Consider the following 15,784-nt stretch of genomic DNA (forward strand, 5'->3'; position numbering starts at 1 on the left):
CAGGAAGTCACTTGCTCGTCAGCACCCCAACACAATATCTCAGTTTCCAAAACAACTGAAGACAACCACATGCAAAGGAAACTGCATGCAACTATGTTTAAAACATCCCCATACCAAGGCTGATCCACCTACCCAAGTCTCAAGCCACCAGCCATCGTAATTTCTTCCCCTCACAGTCTTGAAATAAGCTCCTGTATCTTTTCCTGTGTTTCTTCTACCCTTGGGATAGAATTGATGGGCAGCACTTGTCTTTCACAAGTAATAAATGCCCCATTTGACTAGTCATTAGCCTCCAGCTGTGCTTGCTATGGGAAGATGAGGGGGAAGAAGACAGACTGCTCCTAGAGGAAACGGTTGCTTTCTCTCCAGTATCTCATCTGGCAGCAAGGAGCAGGAGAAACTCTTCTGCTGACACAGAGCTATTCTCATTACTCTCATTCCAGCACACTCTTCTTGATGTTCGGGCAGGCCTACTGCAGATTTTGGCTACCTCATATTTCCAGTTAGAAGCAGAGAGAGGAATTTGCCCTCTGCCTTGCGATGAAAAGCTGACTCTGGGAATCTGTTTAATTATAATTATTGCGGGAGTGTGGTTAGGAAGATAATAAATCAGATTGCTGGATCACAGGTGTACAAAGCGGGGGGAAAAGCAGGAAGAAAACAGGAGTTAGGCTGCTGCAACAGAAATAAAAAAATCTCGGTGTGGGTGGGAGGAGGGCAGGAGAGGTGAGATAACAGCCACAAAAGTTATTCTAGACCAGAAAGAAAACAAAACATTTGGCTACAGATTTCTTACAGTACACCTAGGATATAAACATACAAATAAGCAATTCCCCAACTAGCTTTTAAATCCAAGTTTCTAGAACTGCATTTTTATAATAAAATACCTTGGCAGGCTGCCCCACTGGATTACACTGGCTGCTTATTCACACAGCAGTTACTTGTTAATGACATAATCAGAGCAAATCAAGGAAAACTTCACATCTAATGAAACTCAACCACTTCCAAGTTCCACTGAGGAATTTTGTGCATCATATTTAACAGGAATTAGAGAGGTCTAGGTTCAGCCCCAGGTCCCAGACACACACATGTAAGGCCCTACACGCATGTGCACACACACAAAGTATCTGTGCTTGCTCATACACAACTGTTTTTTCAACAGTGGAAGCCATTAATACAGAATTGAACGTTTTATCTAGTTTTGAGTGCACACAAAGGACTATTCATGCTAAAAGCACTACTTAGCATCATTTTCAAAATTACCATGAAACTATTTTTTTTTCTTACTGGGTCCATCCTGAATCCTGCATTTACAAGGAAAGAATAACCTAAAGAACAGAACAAACCACATGCTTTAAGTAATATCACAATACATATGAATTTATCTTAGACAACCAAATTCACATGCAGAAAGTATTGATCTGTGTTAACAAAGATTTGTACAGCAAATGAGAACTAAATAACTTCAGATTTTTTTATCCAGAAATGTGAAACCAATCTGCATGCAAATTCAGTAAATTTTTAAGAAAATACAACACACTTAGTCCAGTCAGAAGGCGTTTCTTAAATGGGAGCCACAACCTCATAGTACCTAGAAACAGTCATGAATCAGAGATCCTCCATGCTAGAAAGTGACCAAGCACACTTGGAACACCTACAGTTCAGCAGAAAACAAGTGGAAATTTGCAGATACAGAGTGATGAGCAAAACGCAAGCAAGCAATAAGCCAATGGTCATCAGCATGATGGGGTACTGCTCCAACAAAGCACATTCTTACTACCGCCAGGGTTCCCTTCCACCCCAGCAGGCTTTGCAGACAGTAGATGAACTGAACAAACAAGGATTCCATCCCAGATGTCCCCAACATCATCTTCCACATGCCACAGCAGTTGTAGTAAAACACAAGTGTCTGAAAATTGCATTCATTTTTTTTTTTAAGAGTTTTATTTTACCTCACCATTGAGTATATTAGCATGCTGAGTCAAAATTAATCCAAGATGGAACTTTTCTGCAGTAACCTGAAGGAGACTGACTTAGCAAATGCAGGTTTTTAAGAAATGCTGCTGAAACAAACATCCCAAACAAAGCACTTTTAAGACTAACAACCCATATTTGCACTACATTGCTACCTCATTACCTTATAATTTAATATATGAATAATCAAGGTAAAGCTAAACCCTTGCAAAATTGTTTTAAGTTTTCAAAAAATGAATTTTAACCACAGGCTGGTTTTCTTTTCAAACCAGTTCCCTTTCAAAAACAGCACCAGAAAGTTGACACTGATACAATGCACAAAGTATACTTTGTATATATGTTACACAACCTAGACAAAGAAGTAACACAGAATTGACTTGTGGCGATCCAAGACAAACTAATTAATGAGGATTTAAAACTATTACTCTGCTTAGATCTTCCATGGCAATTAAGGGCTATGAAATAAGCTGCCATGACCTTTTGCAGAATGAAGGTACCAAGGCTGCTTTACATTCCAATGTATGAAAAAATTAATTGGTCATAAAACTCAGAAAGCATTTTAAAAATGAACTGCCACATAAAATTACTTCTGTGCACAAAACCCCCAATCTGAACTTGTCCATGCTGTGCAGAGCCGTAGTCAGTCTCTGCCTCTCATATGAATAGATGCAATCTCAGCAACCAGACACAATAAATACAAGATGAAGGGAATGGCAAGCATTGCAACAACACACAGAATTAATTCCAGAGGCTAGGAATCACACCATGAAAATTATTTCATTATTTTCACTTGTTAATTATTCATGCAGCAGAGATACAGGAAATGGTAGGGGAAAGCTAATAAAAGAGCAAGAGGCTGCAAAACACTGATGAGGAGGATTGGAACCAAATAAAAGAGAAGTTATGAAAAACAGAGAACGCGTAAAGAAAGGAGCTTGGGGTAAGTTCCACATTCAATAGCAGGCCCAACATAAGGCATTCCTTCTGTCTCCCCACTGCTCATTACTCCTGGTCTAGCACTGTGACATACTGCTTCCTCATTACTAACAGGCACGAACGATCATTTTTGAAGCTACACTATGAATCAGCAAGGGCTGAAAAATAACCTGATCAAAAAAAAAGAAGTTGACACGACCAAAGGGAAAATGCAGAAACGAGCAGCTCCGAGGGAAAAATAGGTCACGCCAACACTTCTCAGCGCAGAAAGGTGTGACCGTGGGATTGAAGACCAACCAATGCCTATGTCCAGACCGTAAAAACACACCCATGTTTTCTAATGCTATATGCAGCAGGAAATGTAGTTGGATCTCACACCTGGTGTAATGGACAAACATCAGCAATGTCAGCAAAAGCTGTCCAAGGCATTTGGTTGCTGCTGGGAAGCACATTTCTCAGAGGAAACATGGACCTCTCACTGAAGAGCCGCCCAGGGCCAGGCACCTCCAGCTGCTCTTTCTGCCTTTCTTTCCAGCTGTGTCCTCTTTAAATCAAACTTAGGATCCCACATGCATGACCTGCAGTCTATTATTCAGATGCATGTAGCATGCAGAGACACAGAGCACAATGCTACGCTGCTTAAATGCATGAAATTAAGATGCAATAATGAGCTGGTTATTAGAGAGCAGACAGTAAGTTACGAATGACCTGGTGAACAACAATACCCAACACTTCAGGTAACAGCTTACTGCCTACATTTCTGACATTCCATTGGAATCTTTTACTACTTGCCCCTTTCCCTCTTAATGGAATTTCATCCTTACATCTCTTTTGTTCCAACCCTTATGGGCAGAAAGGCAAAAACTGGATCATTACTTCTATTCAGACTCCACCAACAACCTCCTCTGATGGATTTTTGGAGGCACTGAAGCCAGCATGGAACCAGTAACATGGCAGAAGGATAAAAAGGAGGCAAGAATGACAGGCTAGGCCAAAGTTTTCTCTTACTCACTTATGACATGTTTCTGAGACTGCTTTTTATGCCATGCAAACATGTGCTGACCTCTCAATTCAAGTTTTTTTGTTGGTTCGCTTTTTGTGTGCGTGTGGAGTGCAATGCTGGGCATGTCATCAAAAAGTGCTCACAGCTGTGTTTCTAAAGTGGTTTTCATTATAAACCCTCATTCATTAAAGAACAAAAATCAGACAAACATTTCACGCTAAATAAGCACTGCCACGGTTTTTAGCAACTTTTTAACTAATATTAATAACAGAAGTTAAAAATGACATGAGGTAAAAAATCCAAGATTACCGTCTGAAAGCTCACCTTTAATTTGAAAAACATCCTTTTGTAACAGTGGGAACAAACACCCCTGGGGCAGGATCCAAGGTACTACTTAACATCCACCTGACCTTGCAGTGAACCCCAATTTAATCTCACCAGTGTGAAATACCTCATCATTTCAATAATCACCAATTCAGGTGCCCTTAAAACCAGCTTATGACACCAGCATTTAAAACTTTGGAAAAAAAAAAAAAAGGCTGTATAAAACCACACAAGAGCAGTTCTACATTTGACTGGACTGGAACAGCAATTATCACAAATAACCTCCAGGTAATAGATGCCACTTTTACTCTTTTCATTATTAGTACTTTGAACTTAGAGAAAAGAGGAGTACAATGAAATAATTCATTCACAAAAGAAAACTGCTAAGTGAAATAAGTTTTTTTTCCTACATTTACTTGGGACAGAAACGGGTTTAAATTGCCACAAGGAAGATCTAAACTCAGTATTACGAAAGACCTCTTAAATGACAGAACAGTTAAGCACTGTTAACAACAGTTAAATTGTCTGGTAAAATTGCATAATTCCTATTATTTGAGGCTTTTATGGATACGGTTTCAAAAGCCTCATGGTACCATCCTTTTTCTTTAAATCAGTTGTGACGATCATGACTAAGCCTATGGTATTCCTGGAGATGGCAGCTCACCACCCAGCCTTTCTGACCAGGCTGCCTGTTCCTTCGGTGAACTGAATCAGGATCACCTGACAAGCATCAGAGATGGTATAAAGGAAGCAGTAATAATATGTGCCCAATGTCAGGACTTTAACCTTCAGCAGTAATGAGTTATGTCAGCTCACCACATCTCGTAAGACTCTTAAAAAACATTAGACAAACAGATTAGACAAACATCTACTAATAATACTCTGAGTACAATTCATCTTTCCTGGAGCTGACGAGAGTAGACCTCAACTCCTCAGGTCATCTGCAGCAGTGCTTTATCCACACTGTAAAAAAAAAATAAAATAACAACAACAACCCAACATGCACAGCCCTATTGGAACCCACTCTGTGAAACTTAAAATATTAAATCGAACTTAAATTAAATGAGATAAATATTTGCAGGCTTCACATTGCCATGATTAAAATCTACACCTAACATACTATGCATTTGTCTTACCACCGTTTCCCATATGAATGCTTCCTTGTCAAAAAGCTAAGCCTATAATGTCTTAAGCCTACGCAATTTAAGGAAGAATTCACTTCTCAAGACCTGACTTTTTGAGAAAAACCTAACAAATGCATATTAAACCATAAGATAATGGTCTGGTTGCACACACTGGTTTTCTGTGTAACCTACTGTAGGGAGCCTCCTCTAGCAGGGGAGTTAGACCAGATCATCACCAGAGGTCGTTTCCAACCCATACGATTCTATCTCTTAAGCACGCTAGTACACATCTTCACTTGTACTCCTATTGCTCAAGTCCAGCCCAAACAGAAGAATGAAAGCAACAGACCAGATTCACACTTCTTGAAACAAAATGGAACTGGAATACCAGGAGTCTTCCAGGAGACTTGCAAGGTGAAGTTCAGAAGTTATACAGAACCATTAACCCTCTGGCCCATCATTTATGCCTGCCTTCAACAATAGCAGGTTTGAGAGAGATTCATATCCTATTATCTGTAAACAAGTCCAAAGTGGGAGAAAAGGGTAGTCCAAAGACAACAAAAAATAGTTGTTCTATAATCAGCCAGATAGTATTTGCAGAGAGTTCCTCCCTTAAATACCCTAGCTCCCTTTTATGTATGCATAGACTTATTTACCTGACTTACCCAAAGAAAATACTACTTGGTCAAGCATACGCATGGTTTTCACTTTTTGACATGTTACACAACCACCCCTCCCTGTAAGTCACCCAATTATACCCGCAGCACATTGGTCAAGAAGAAAGGAATACATCAAGAAGCTCAAAAGATGGGGAAAAAGTACACCTAAATGCCACTATCCCATTTGATTTGTTAGGCTTGCACATAATTGATCCCTCACATGCACTGGAGGCTAAACAGAAAAGGAACAAATACAATGTGTCATTTTGACCACTTTGCCCATTCCGACTTCCAGAAGACCACCAATTCTTCTAACAAGAGACCCTTCTCTCACTAGCACAGGACACGTATTTGGTTAGACTGGACCTTCAGGAAGATTTGCGCAGATAGGAAACTCACCACCATCGAATAAAACTCTGGTGAAGGACTGCAAACGGAAAATATTCTAACCCAGTTGCCACGTGGAAAACTGATTTGTCATAAAAGCAGTTTTCATCAGTTAAGTATTACACTCATACTTGGTGGAGCGATGGTCAACGAATGTTTATCTTCATCTCCTTACTAATAAGGTGTTACTATATATTCAAATTCCTGATAATTAATATGATACTTGCTCATTCTTCCTTCCCAAACGCTCACACCCCTGATGCTAACACAAAGAGCTTCACTGCTGCCCAAGGAGGAACAATGTCAAGCCCAACAGCTCTCTATGCTCTACTTATGCATGTGTAGCACAGTAAGTCACGAAAGAGGATGATACCTAAACGACACGCTAAAAAACGTGAAGAGAAAGAAATGACCATTACAAGCACGAAGAGCAAAGACTGCATCTTCTGTAAGGACATCGTGCAGAGTCCCAGAAGAGACCTTCCAAGAAACCCTTAGGAGCCAAAAGCAGCTTTCCACCAACACACACGCTTTCCTCTGCAATTCCACACGTTCTCCAGAGGCTTATACCAGAACGTAACTCTGTTACCGTTTGCTAGGAGGCCACAGCCACACCAGCACACATCCCAAAAATTCAGGACAGTGCCCTCAAGGAAAGCCTCCCTGTTGTCCCCACATGCACGTTTCTGTAACGTTCCCATCACGATCGGATGAAACAAGATACCATGGAGTTCATCTTGCGACTGATGTAATGTGGGCAGGGAACAACACCATGGCAATGTGAAGCCATGGAGCTTTGTCTCCTTCGAGACGGATTGCCAAGTCCTCATAGTTGGATGGAGGCACAGCTCAGCATCCCAAACAGAACGCCGCAGTGCACGTTCGTTATTTCAGTAAAGTCACTTCAGCTTTTGGCCGCACCATCGGAAACTCGGCCCGTCTTTGAAGGGCCCGAGCCGGACGCTAGGAAGCAGCCCCGGCTTAGGAGCCGAAGGCGAAGCAGACGACCGACCGCCGCCGGGGATAACCCCGGCAGGTCACCGCCCGCACCGCAGCCGACGCCGCGAGGCCGGCTCGGCGGGCACACGCAAAATGTCGCATTCTCCGCCGGCGGGGCCGCGAGCAGCCCGGGCCCCATGGGAGCCCATCCCGCCCGCAGCCCCCGGCCCTCCGTCCCGGCACCCAGCACCTACCTGCGAGAGCTGCCGGGGGTTTGGGCAGCCGAAGAGCGCGGAGCTGGAGCTGAAGCTGATGGCCCCTCGGCGGCTGAGGACGTGCTGCGGCACCGGCCTGTCGAGGGGCAGCACCGGCAGCTGGCAGCATACTTCCATTGAAGAGGTCTCGGGACGCCGACCCGCCGCAGGGCAGCGGCCTCGCCCGCCGCCGCACCTGCCCGCGCGGGGCTCGCCGCAGCGGGGCGGCGGGAGGGAGAGCGCCCGCGGGGGCCCGGCGCCTCCTCACCGCCCGCGCACCCCCCGGGGGGCCGGGCCGGGCCGCGCCGGGCCCCGCGCCTTTGTCCGCCGCCGCCAAAGCCCGGCAGGAGCAGCCGCCGGCAGCGAGGGGGGGCGGAAGAGCGGAACGGCGCTGCGGCGCCCGAGGTGGCGAGTCCCGGCCCGGGGCCGGCGGCCGCTCCTTCAGCCTCGGCGGGAACCGCTGTCAGCCCCGGCGCCTGGCGCCGCGCATGGAAGCGAGGCCGGGGGAGACGGGCGCCGCGCTCGCCCCTATTGTCCGGCGCGGCCGGCAGCGGGAGGAGGCGCCGCCGCACGGCCCCGCTCCGCAGAGGGAAGGGGCCGGGCCCTCGGCGAGGGGACCCGAGGAGGAGGAGGAGGAGAGGAAGAGGGAGGAGGAGGAGGAGAAGGAGGGAGGAGGACTGAGCCTTCGCCCCGCCCGCCCCCGCCCGGAGCAGCCCCGAACGCGCTGGCCCGGGAGGAGGCACGCGCCCGGCGGACGCTGCGTGGGTCGCACGGCTGGCGACACGCAGCGCGTCATCACGTCCCTCCCCGCGCGCCCCGCTCCCGCCCGCCCGTGCGCGGCAACAGCAGCAGCGGCACAGGGTGGCTCGGCGGCGCCAGCGGGCCCCGCGCGCAGCGCCTCGGCGCATGCGCGCCCCGTTTCGCGCCTTCGGCGGACGGAGCCGGCGGCGATGCCGAGGCGGGCGCCATGGGACCGTGCCGGTTTGCCCCGCCCCGCCTCGCGGCGCTCCCCGCGCCCCGGCGGCAGAAGGAGGCGGGCCCGCGTTCCTCGAGCACGTGCCGGGCCGGGCTGTGCTGAGCGAGGCGTGAGGGGCCGGGCCCAGTGAGCGGCGGGATGAGGAGTGGCGGGGCGGTGCTGACGGCCGGCTGTTAGCCCTGACCTGGGCGCCTCGAAAAGAAGCAGGGGAGGCAGCTCCATTTGAAATTAATTCCCTATAAAAAGCAGTTGACGGAGGAGTTTGTATTTGCGTCTGAACACTTGCATGCAGCTTCTAGGCGTACAGGTGCGGGCTGGGATGACATAATTTCTGAGAAAAAAAATAGGTTATTGGCAAATCACGTCAGCCCGGGAGTTGGAGATGGAATAACGCAAGAGGTCGTATGGACCACAGTGATGTGCATCATGCTCAGTGGGACAGAACTATTTTGTTCCATTTTTAGGAAGAATTCTCCCTTTGTTTCTCTCCGTGATTGCTTCTTTTCATCCTTTCATCCCTTTATTTTTCTGTCAAGAAAAAATAATAATCCTATATATAGTGTGATAGCTAAGGGAGCTCTTCTGTGCTTTGAAGCGCCTGTACCCACTTAAAAATCAAATTTTGTGAAATGATTCATATGACTTCATTTTACATAACGCATTGTTCTCCCAAGCGCTCGCTTACTGGCAAAAAGGTTCAGATTTCACACGATGACAGTTATTTATAGGCAGTGACATGGCTTTGGAGGAGCCCATTTAGAAAGAATGCCTGGTTTGCTGGGGGGATTTTTGTCTGTTTGAACAGGTTGTAAGAACAAGAAGTTTCATAGGTATAGGCTGATGACTTTTTCTCCGAGTTACAAATTTAACAAATGCACCTCAATCTTTTGCAGAACTGCAATTCAGTGTTGTATCACGGGTAGCAACAAGGACATGGACGCCAGAGATGACAGTGCATTGGCTGCTTCAGTTTAAAAGCTTTTTTTCAGCTGTTCTCATCCTGTTTCTTCAAATGAAGGTGTAACAAACTTTTACACTGTATGATATTGTAATGTATGTATTGTAATATATAAATTGTTCACAATTTATAATAAGCATACAATTTAAGGTAAAATATGTGCTTGGCTTTCTTAATTGAATTAAGGTACGGCAGGTTTTCCTCTGCATTCCTTGATTTTTTTGTTGTTATGTTTGCTTAGCTTGCATTAAATCATGGTTGCATTTGAAGTGATGGCAGAACTTAATTTTCACCCAAGTCAGTACTGCCCACCTCCACTCATTTTTCAGAATTACTTCTGGTTCTCTCCTACTAATAACAAATCTGTACTCAGGTAAGTTGGATTTTTACTCTAGCCCATCTAAAATTCATTTTATCAGCAGTATGTGTTGCAGAAAAATGAAAGCACACTTTTACTGAACGTACAGAGTAGGTTTCAATCAAGGTCAAGCTGTAATTGATAGTGTGTTTTTATGGTTCCTAACAGTGGTGTGTTCTTTCCATCAGACGAGTTGAAACTCGTTCTTTAAGGTCATACACTAGTACATCTTTAAATAACATAATCAGCATTTTCTTTTATTCTCCCCCACTCGTAATCAAATTATCTTTGATCTCTAATTAACATTATATAAACACCTTTAAGGAATCTGAAATGTGTTCTTGTGAAGCAAGCATAGATTTTCCAGACAGTGGATGATTCCCTATGTATTTTGTTTTCAGGACACAAAGTACTATTTTTATACGTGCAGAAGTTACATTATCAGGGTTATTGTTTCCTGTACAAATTTACTGAGAAGAATTTCACCTCGAATAAAAGAGGAAACCTTGGAATTATGGCTTAAGTATTTGCAGCCTAAATACATTACAAAGAATGCACATGCCATGTTTTATACTTCACCTATTCTGCCTACTGTCTTGTGTAAGTCAAGAGTTTGCAGCACAAGACAGAGGTTTTTATTCATTTTCTTCATTATACAGGTATGGCAACAACAAAGTGTTGATTCAGAGCATTTTGTTTGAGCTAGGTTGTGTTCGCTGTGCACAGTGCAGTTCCTGAAGCACCGCAGTGCTGCTCTTAACAGCAACATGTGATGTTATCAGGTGCTGTAGCTCATCTGCACAAGCCTTTCGTATGGACATCTGAATGTATTCAAATTCAGGAAGCATTAATAAAGATTCAGTGATTCTCTTCAGATTCAGTTTTACACCTTATTACCATGTTGGGGTGCTGTCTAGTGGGGAAGACGCATTGCTGAGGGCCAGTTTTGTCACAAAGAGGAGAACCCTTACAGAGCCAGCAAAATGGAAGATCACAAAAACATCATTAGTTCAGTTTCTCTGTCCCTGTGGGAAGAAGCTCAAATCACACAGGTACTTCAGGAAAACGTTGTGCCGGACCTGCTGTGCTGCAAAGAGCACTGCTTTGGGGCACAGCCAGCTCACACTGGCAGAGCTGAACAGTCTGCATAGAAGAGGAGGCTTCAGTCAATTCTTTGTACAAAACAGAAAATGAGGATCCGCAAAGGCATACTGTGTTTGTGCTTGGGAAATACCTGACGAGCACTAAAAAGCTCTTTACAGATAAACAGTCAACATGCGTGACAGTTTGTAGCTTTTCTTCTGAGCTGAAGAAGTTACTTGGTACACACTGCATGGTTTATTTCTGTAGGCAGGAAAAAATGTCTTCAGTTGTGTTCTCAGTAGCTGTATTGTTATGTTTTGGTTTTGGCATGTGCCACTTCTCTGGCATATACTCAGATACACCTTTTTTTTTTTTCTACTCAGAGTTATTTTCTGAATACTGTACATTTCCATAGGACTTCCAAACACCAGCAGCCCAGCTGCAGCACGCCTGTCCCTTCCTGTGTCTCATTTCTGCTGTCATTTTTTTCCAGCTTTGCCCTGGATCTGTGTCACTCTTCTCTGAATTCTGTGGGGACAGGATATCCCAGGCTCCTGTTTGCTATCCATTGCACCCCCAGATCGGCTGCTGCACAACTGTTGCCCAGCCTGCCAGTGTGATGGTCCTTCCACAGTGCATCGTTTGTCCCGGACTTCACGGGACAAATCATCAGTGGGGCTGGTCACAATCATTTTAATAACAGCCCTGTCATTCCTTGCTTTTACTGCAGATTTACAGAACATGCTCTTAAAAAAGGGTAGCAGTGAAATTACCGTGGATGATTAAATCCAAGATGTGGAAGAGGTGCCCTGAAGAATGTTGTCTAATCTAATCTATCAACCATTGCTAGCTACTGTGAGGATGATTTCCAATCATTCTGGCACTCACATTATAGCAGCTCTGTGTACTCCGTGGCCAAGGTTCATCTTTCCTAACTTGAGACACTTAACCCAGAGAGTAATTGCCTAAGGCTACTTTCGAAGTCAATAATTAAGAGAAAGCAGGTTGTGTCTGAAATGCCTTTTTCTTGTGAGGGAGGGAAGAAGGGGAGGGATGAAAGAAGGGGAAGGAAGGGAGGGAGGAAAGAGGGAAGAAAAGAAAGAGGGAGGGAAGGAGGAAAGGAGGGAAGGGAGGGCCTCAATTTATTCAGTAACTGAAGTTGGCTAATGGACACATAACCTTCTGCACCACGCCAGCAGCTGAGGCAGAAATTGAAAAAGCCTTATCCCAGCAGATTTCCATTTCTCTTTGCTCATAGCCCTAAGAACCACGGCCTCATCATCAGTTTAAGAATGGAGTTTTACTGACCAGTTACAGCCTCCAGAAACGGACTGACTGTGGAAACTGGTTAAGAAAAGTCAGTTATGAACACAGCTGCAGTGTGACAAAAATGTAATTATAGTTTCAAAGAAATCCTGTTGTAAATCCAGTGATGATATTATTGGCAATAGCAGTGTGGAAAGGTCTTCTTTTCTACAGTAACTAGTTCTTAAATGTATTTGTAGAAAATTTGCAGGAGTTGACACAGCACAAATGGTCTCAACCATTGAAGTCATGATTTTCTCAGTGCTTATTGCTGTCCAGACTAAAATCCTTATGCTACAATAGCGTTAAAATGACCATGAGCATTTGTGTCAACAAAAGCCTCTGGAGCAAGTGTCATTTGTAGACATGTAACAGCTGATATGAAGAACATTTTTAATATCATCAGAGTGGGAGGTTATGAGAAGCCCAGGTCCAGCTTCAGAGGTGCAGCTTACAAGTTTGCCAGTGTGATCGACCAGAAGCTGAAAATTCATCGCTTTTGGTGTGAGTAATGGAAGGAAACTTGGAACCCTACAAATAGGTGTTGTGAATGTGCTGCACATTCAACAAGCCAAACAACCGAGGCATTTCTGAGGACACCCGTCATCATGCAGAATGTTAGCCTGTGTAACAGGCTGTAATGCACCAATCACCCATTTTGTCTGCAGAACAAGTAGTTGTTTATTTGGATTTGGTTTTGTGGCTTTAAAAAAAAATGCTTTATATGTTGTCCCAGTACTTCATTAAAGTTGCCCATCCTTTCTGGGTTTCTGTACACAAAGGTGGAATGACTTTTTTAGCATGGTCTCAGCAAGGATAATTTAAAAGCAATTTTGACTCGTAAAAAAATATATAAGCAGCTCCATAATTAGGGACTGCTAATTAGTTTGGGATTTGGATGTTGTATTTAGGTTCAAAAGATTCCTGGTGTCTCATCTAATTCTTTACTGGCCTATTGGCTGGTGTTAAAATGTCTTGCAATATTAAAACTGAGAATATCAAGTACTGCTAGAAGTGAAATAACGAGCTGAAGTTCCTGCATACCAACCTGACTAAAGGAACAGTGTCTTATTAATCTCACTATTTGGCACTGCTGAAAACCAAAGGCAAGCAGCTCGTTTGTCACTTAAAGCTGAAAAGTGAGGTATTGCTTAGTAACACTGGATTTTTTTCAAAGAACAGTTTAACTCATATCATTTCTGATCATTTTGAAGATGAGTGCACTCCCTTATTGCAGAATCTAATTTGTATGAGAATTTGGAATAGTTGCTTTGTTATATGTGCTAAAGTTATTGGATAATTTCTGCCAAGAAAAACAATAGATTAATGACATTATCCCTCTGGTGTATGAAGCAAATCAGAAAAGAGAGTTAAAACAATTTGCACATCTGATAACTCGGATGACTGCATGCAGGAACATAGTAGTCTTCTTACACTCACCTTCCTCCAGCAGTTTGACTTTTTTACCATTCATTCTTATTTTCGCATGCCATTTTGTGCTCTCAGTTCCTCATGAAAAGTGTTAGGTTGAGATAAATGTGATTAGAATTAACAAATACATTCAGAGGATCACGTTAGATGTAAAAAAAAGATGTATATTAATTAGTATTCTGATTAGTCGTCTTTCTATCTCAAGTAATTATTATTTTCTCTTTCTTCTCAAAAGATGGCCAAATGTACTGCTTTGGTTTCTCCATTAGTTTTGAGATTGCATTAAAAATTCATCAGGCATTCCATCTCATTATGCTTCCATTTCAGCTATTTGACAGGACAGCGCTTCTACCAAAACCCACAGAAACAGAAGGTAACTCGATTCAGACGAGCAGAAGTCAGAGGATTCAGTATTTTCAGATTTTCCACTCACAGAGTGCTGACATTGCCCTGAGAAGTAAAGAATGTGTCAGAGTTGGCTTCAGCCTGACTTCCCCCTTAAAGCCTGGAAAAACAGCTGTCATTCTTCTCGTCCCCCCATGGACTGCCTGAGTAAATGCAGCGAGCACATTTCATTACTTTCGGGAGACTAGTTCTGGTTTTATTTAGTTTTATTCTTTATTAGACCTTTTGTATTTAACAATAGCAGAAAGGTACCTGGAATCCTGTCTGATTTTCAACTCACTAAATTCCTATGTGCTTAATCCAATTTAAACTGGAAGGAATGTTGCCAATATGTCAACAAAATGCAACAAAGAGAGGGGAGGGTTAGTTTACAGAAACTCCTGAATTCCTTTGTCTTGACCAAATGAAAGAAAATTGTTCTGGTAAGACAAGTGTATACAAAAAGGATTAACTCTGATAAACTGACTTTTATGTTCAGATAAAAGCCACTCCAAGTGCTAGGAGTACATTTTTCAATCAATTTCTTAAAAGCAGCTTTGCATTTAATTAGAATGTCTTGTTTAAAAGCTGGGGGAGGGGTTTAGAACACTGAAACGCAGAGGCTGGACTTCCTGGTGGTGCAGAGTGTACTGTAGTGTGGGTTTTTAACATAAGGTGTGCAAGTGCTCGGTGCTGATGTGAGGGCCAAAGTGCTGCATCCCACCTCTCCCATGCTGCTACATCACACACCTCCAGCTGTGTGCTCCTGCTGCTGCAGTGTAGAGTGCTATGCTGGCAGAAAGTGAACCTTCCCCCCTTAAATACATAAATAAGCAAAGAGAGAGTGGGACCAGATGAGCAGCACAGCTGGAAAAGGTGCAGATATGTAGCTAAGGACAGAGCGCACCTTTTGGTGTCAGCCCTCAGCTCCACCACATCTTCTGTGTCAGGGAAACCCACACAGATGCTCTCAGCCAGAATTCCATAAGGGATTTCTCAGCTACTCAAAGAAGTAATTCATTTTAGAGAACCTAGCTTAAAACCCCACATACTCCTTGGGATGTATGTATGATGTGTATGGTAAAAAAAAGGCATAGCAGAATTTGCAGTGAAAATCTGAGTTGACTGGGATGAAGTACTAGTGGTAGAAAGTATATGCCTAATGCTATGCATGTTCTTACATGCTTTGCTGAGTTGGAATTATGGAGAACACCCTCTAGTCATGTGTCAGAACATGGGTTGAATCTACATAAATCAATACCACGTCAGCATTTTTCTAGGTTAAATTACACAACTAGAAGTCTGCACACTACTAAAGTATAGGCCTAAGAGAATAAGTGACTTTTATAATATTTAATCTCACCTCAGACTCTAAATATTTAATATAATTTTATTAAGCAATTTAATTCTAAAATATATTAACTGAGTAATTATACTAATCCAAGTGTAGCAGAGGAGTATGTTTCACAGAATAACCAAAAACAGGGAAAGCCATGGTGTCTGCTCAGGCATATGCAGGTTTTACTTAGATGAAGAATTCACGATTACACAAAATTAGTAGAAAAAAACATACTCTGAAATACCTGTAATTGTTCTAAAAGGAAAAATAGTGTCTCTAAAGAAAGATCCCAATGCTTCATTGCAAAGCACAAAGACTTAAGAACCAATAGATCCAAATAGCTTTATTTG

General features: G+C 43.5%; 1 protein-coding gene and 1 long non-coding RNA gene across 3 annotated transcripts in view; one reads left to right on the forward strand and one right to left on the reverse strand.

Moving 5' to 3' along the window:
- Nucleotides 1–7,798, reverse strand: part of PDE7A (phosphodiesterase 7A) — a 70,628-nt gene extending 62,830 nt beyond the window's left edge. For both annotated transcript variants that reach the window (XM_052704781.1, XM_052704778.1), the window contains exon 1: nt 7,601–7,798. In XM_052704781.1, the coding sequence (XP_052560741.1) occupies nt 7,601–7,738 (138 nt within the window). In that variant the 5' untranslated portion in view covers nt 7,739–7,798. The remainder of the gene's footprint in view (nt 1–7,600) is intronic.
- Nucleotides 7,799–8,551: 753 nt separating this feature from the next.
- LOC128091153 (uncharacterized) lies at nt 8,552–9,617 on the forward strand. The gene is made up of 2 exons (XR_008211271.1): nt 8,552–8,883; nt 9,470–9,617. It is a non-coding gene; the product is annotated as an uncharacterized LOC128091153 (long non-coding RNA).
- Nucleotides 9,618–15,784: the final 6,167 nt, after the last annotated feature.

The sequence above is a fragment of the Tympanuchus pallidicinctus genome, unplaced genomic scaffold (assembly GCF_026119805.1).
Source record: "Tympanuchus pallidicinctus isolate F22 unplaced genomic scaffold, pur_lepc_1.0 scaffold5, whole genome shotgun sequence".
In the NCBI taxonomy this organism is placed as follows: domain Eukaryota; kingdom Metazoa; phylum Chordata; class Aves; order Galliformes; family Phasianidae; genus Tympanuchus; species Tympanuchus pallidicinctus.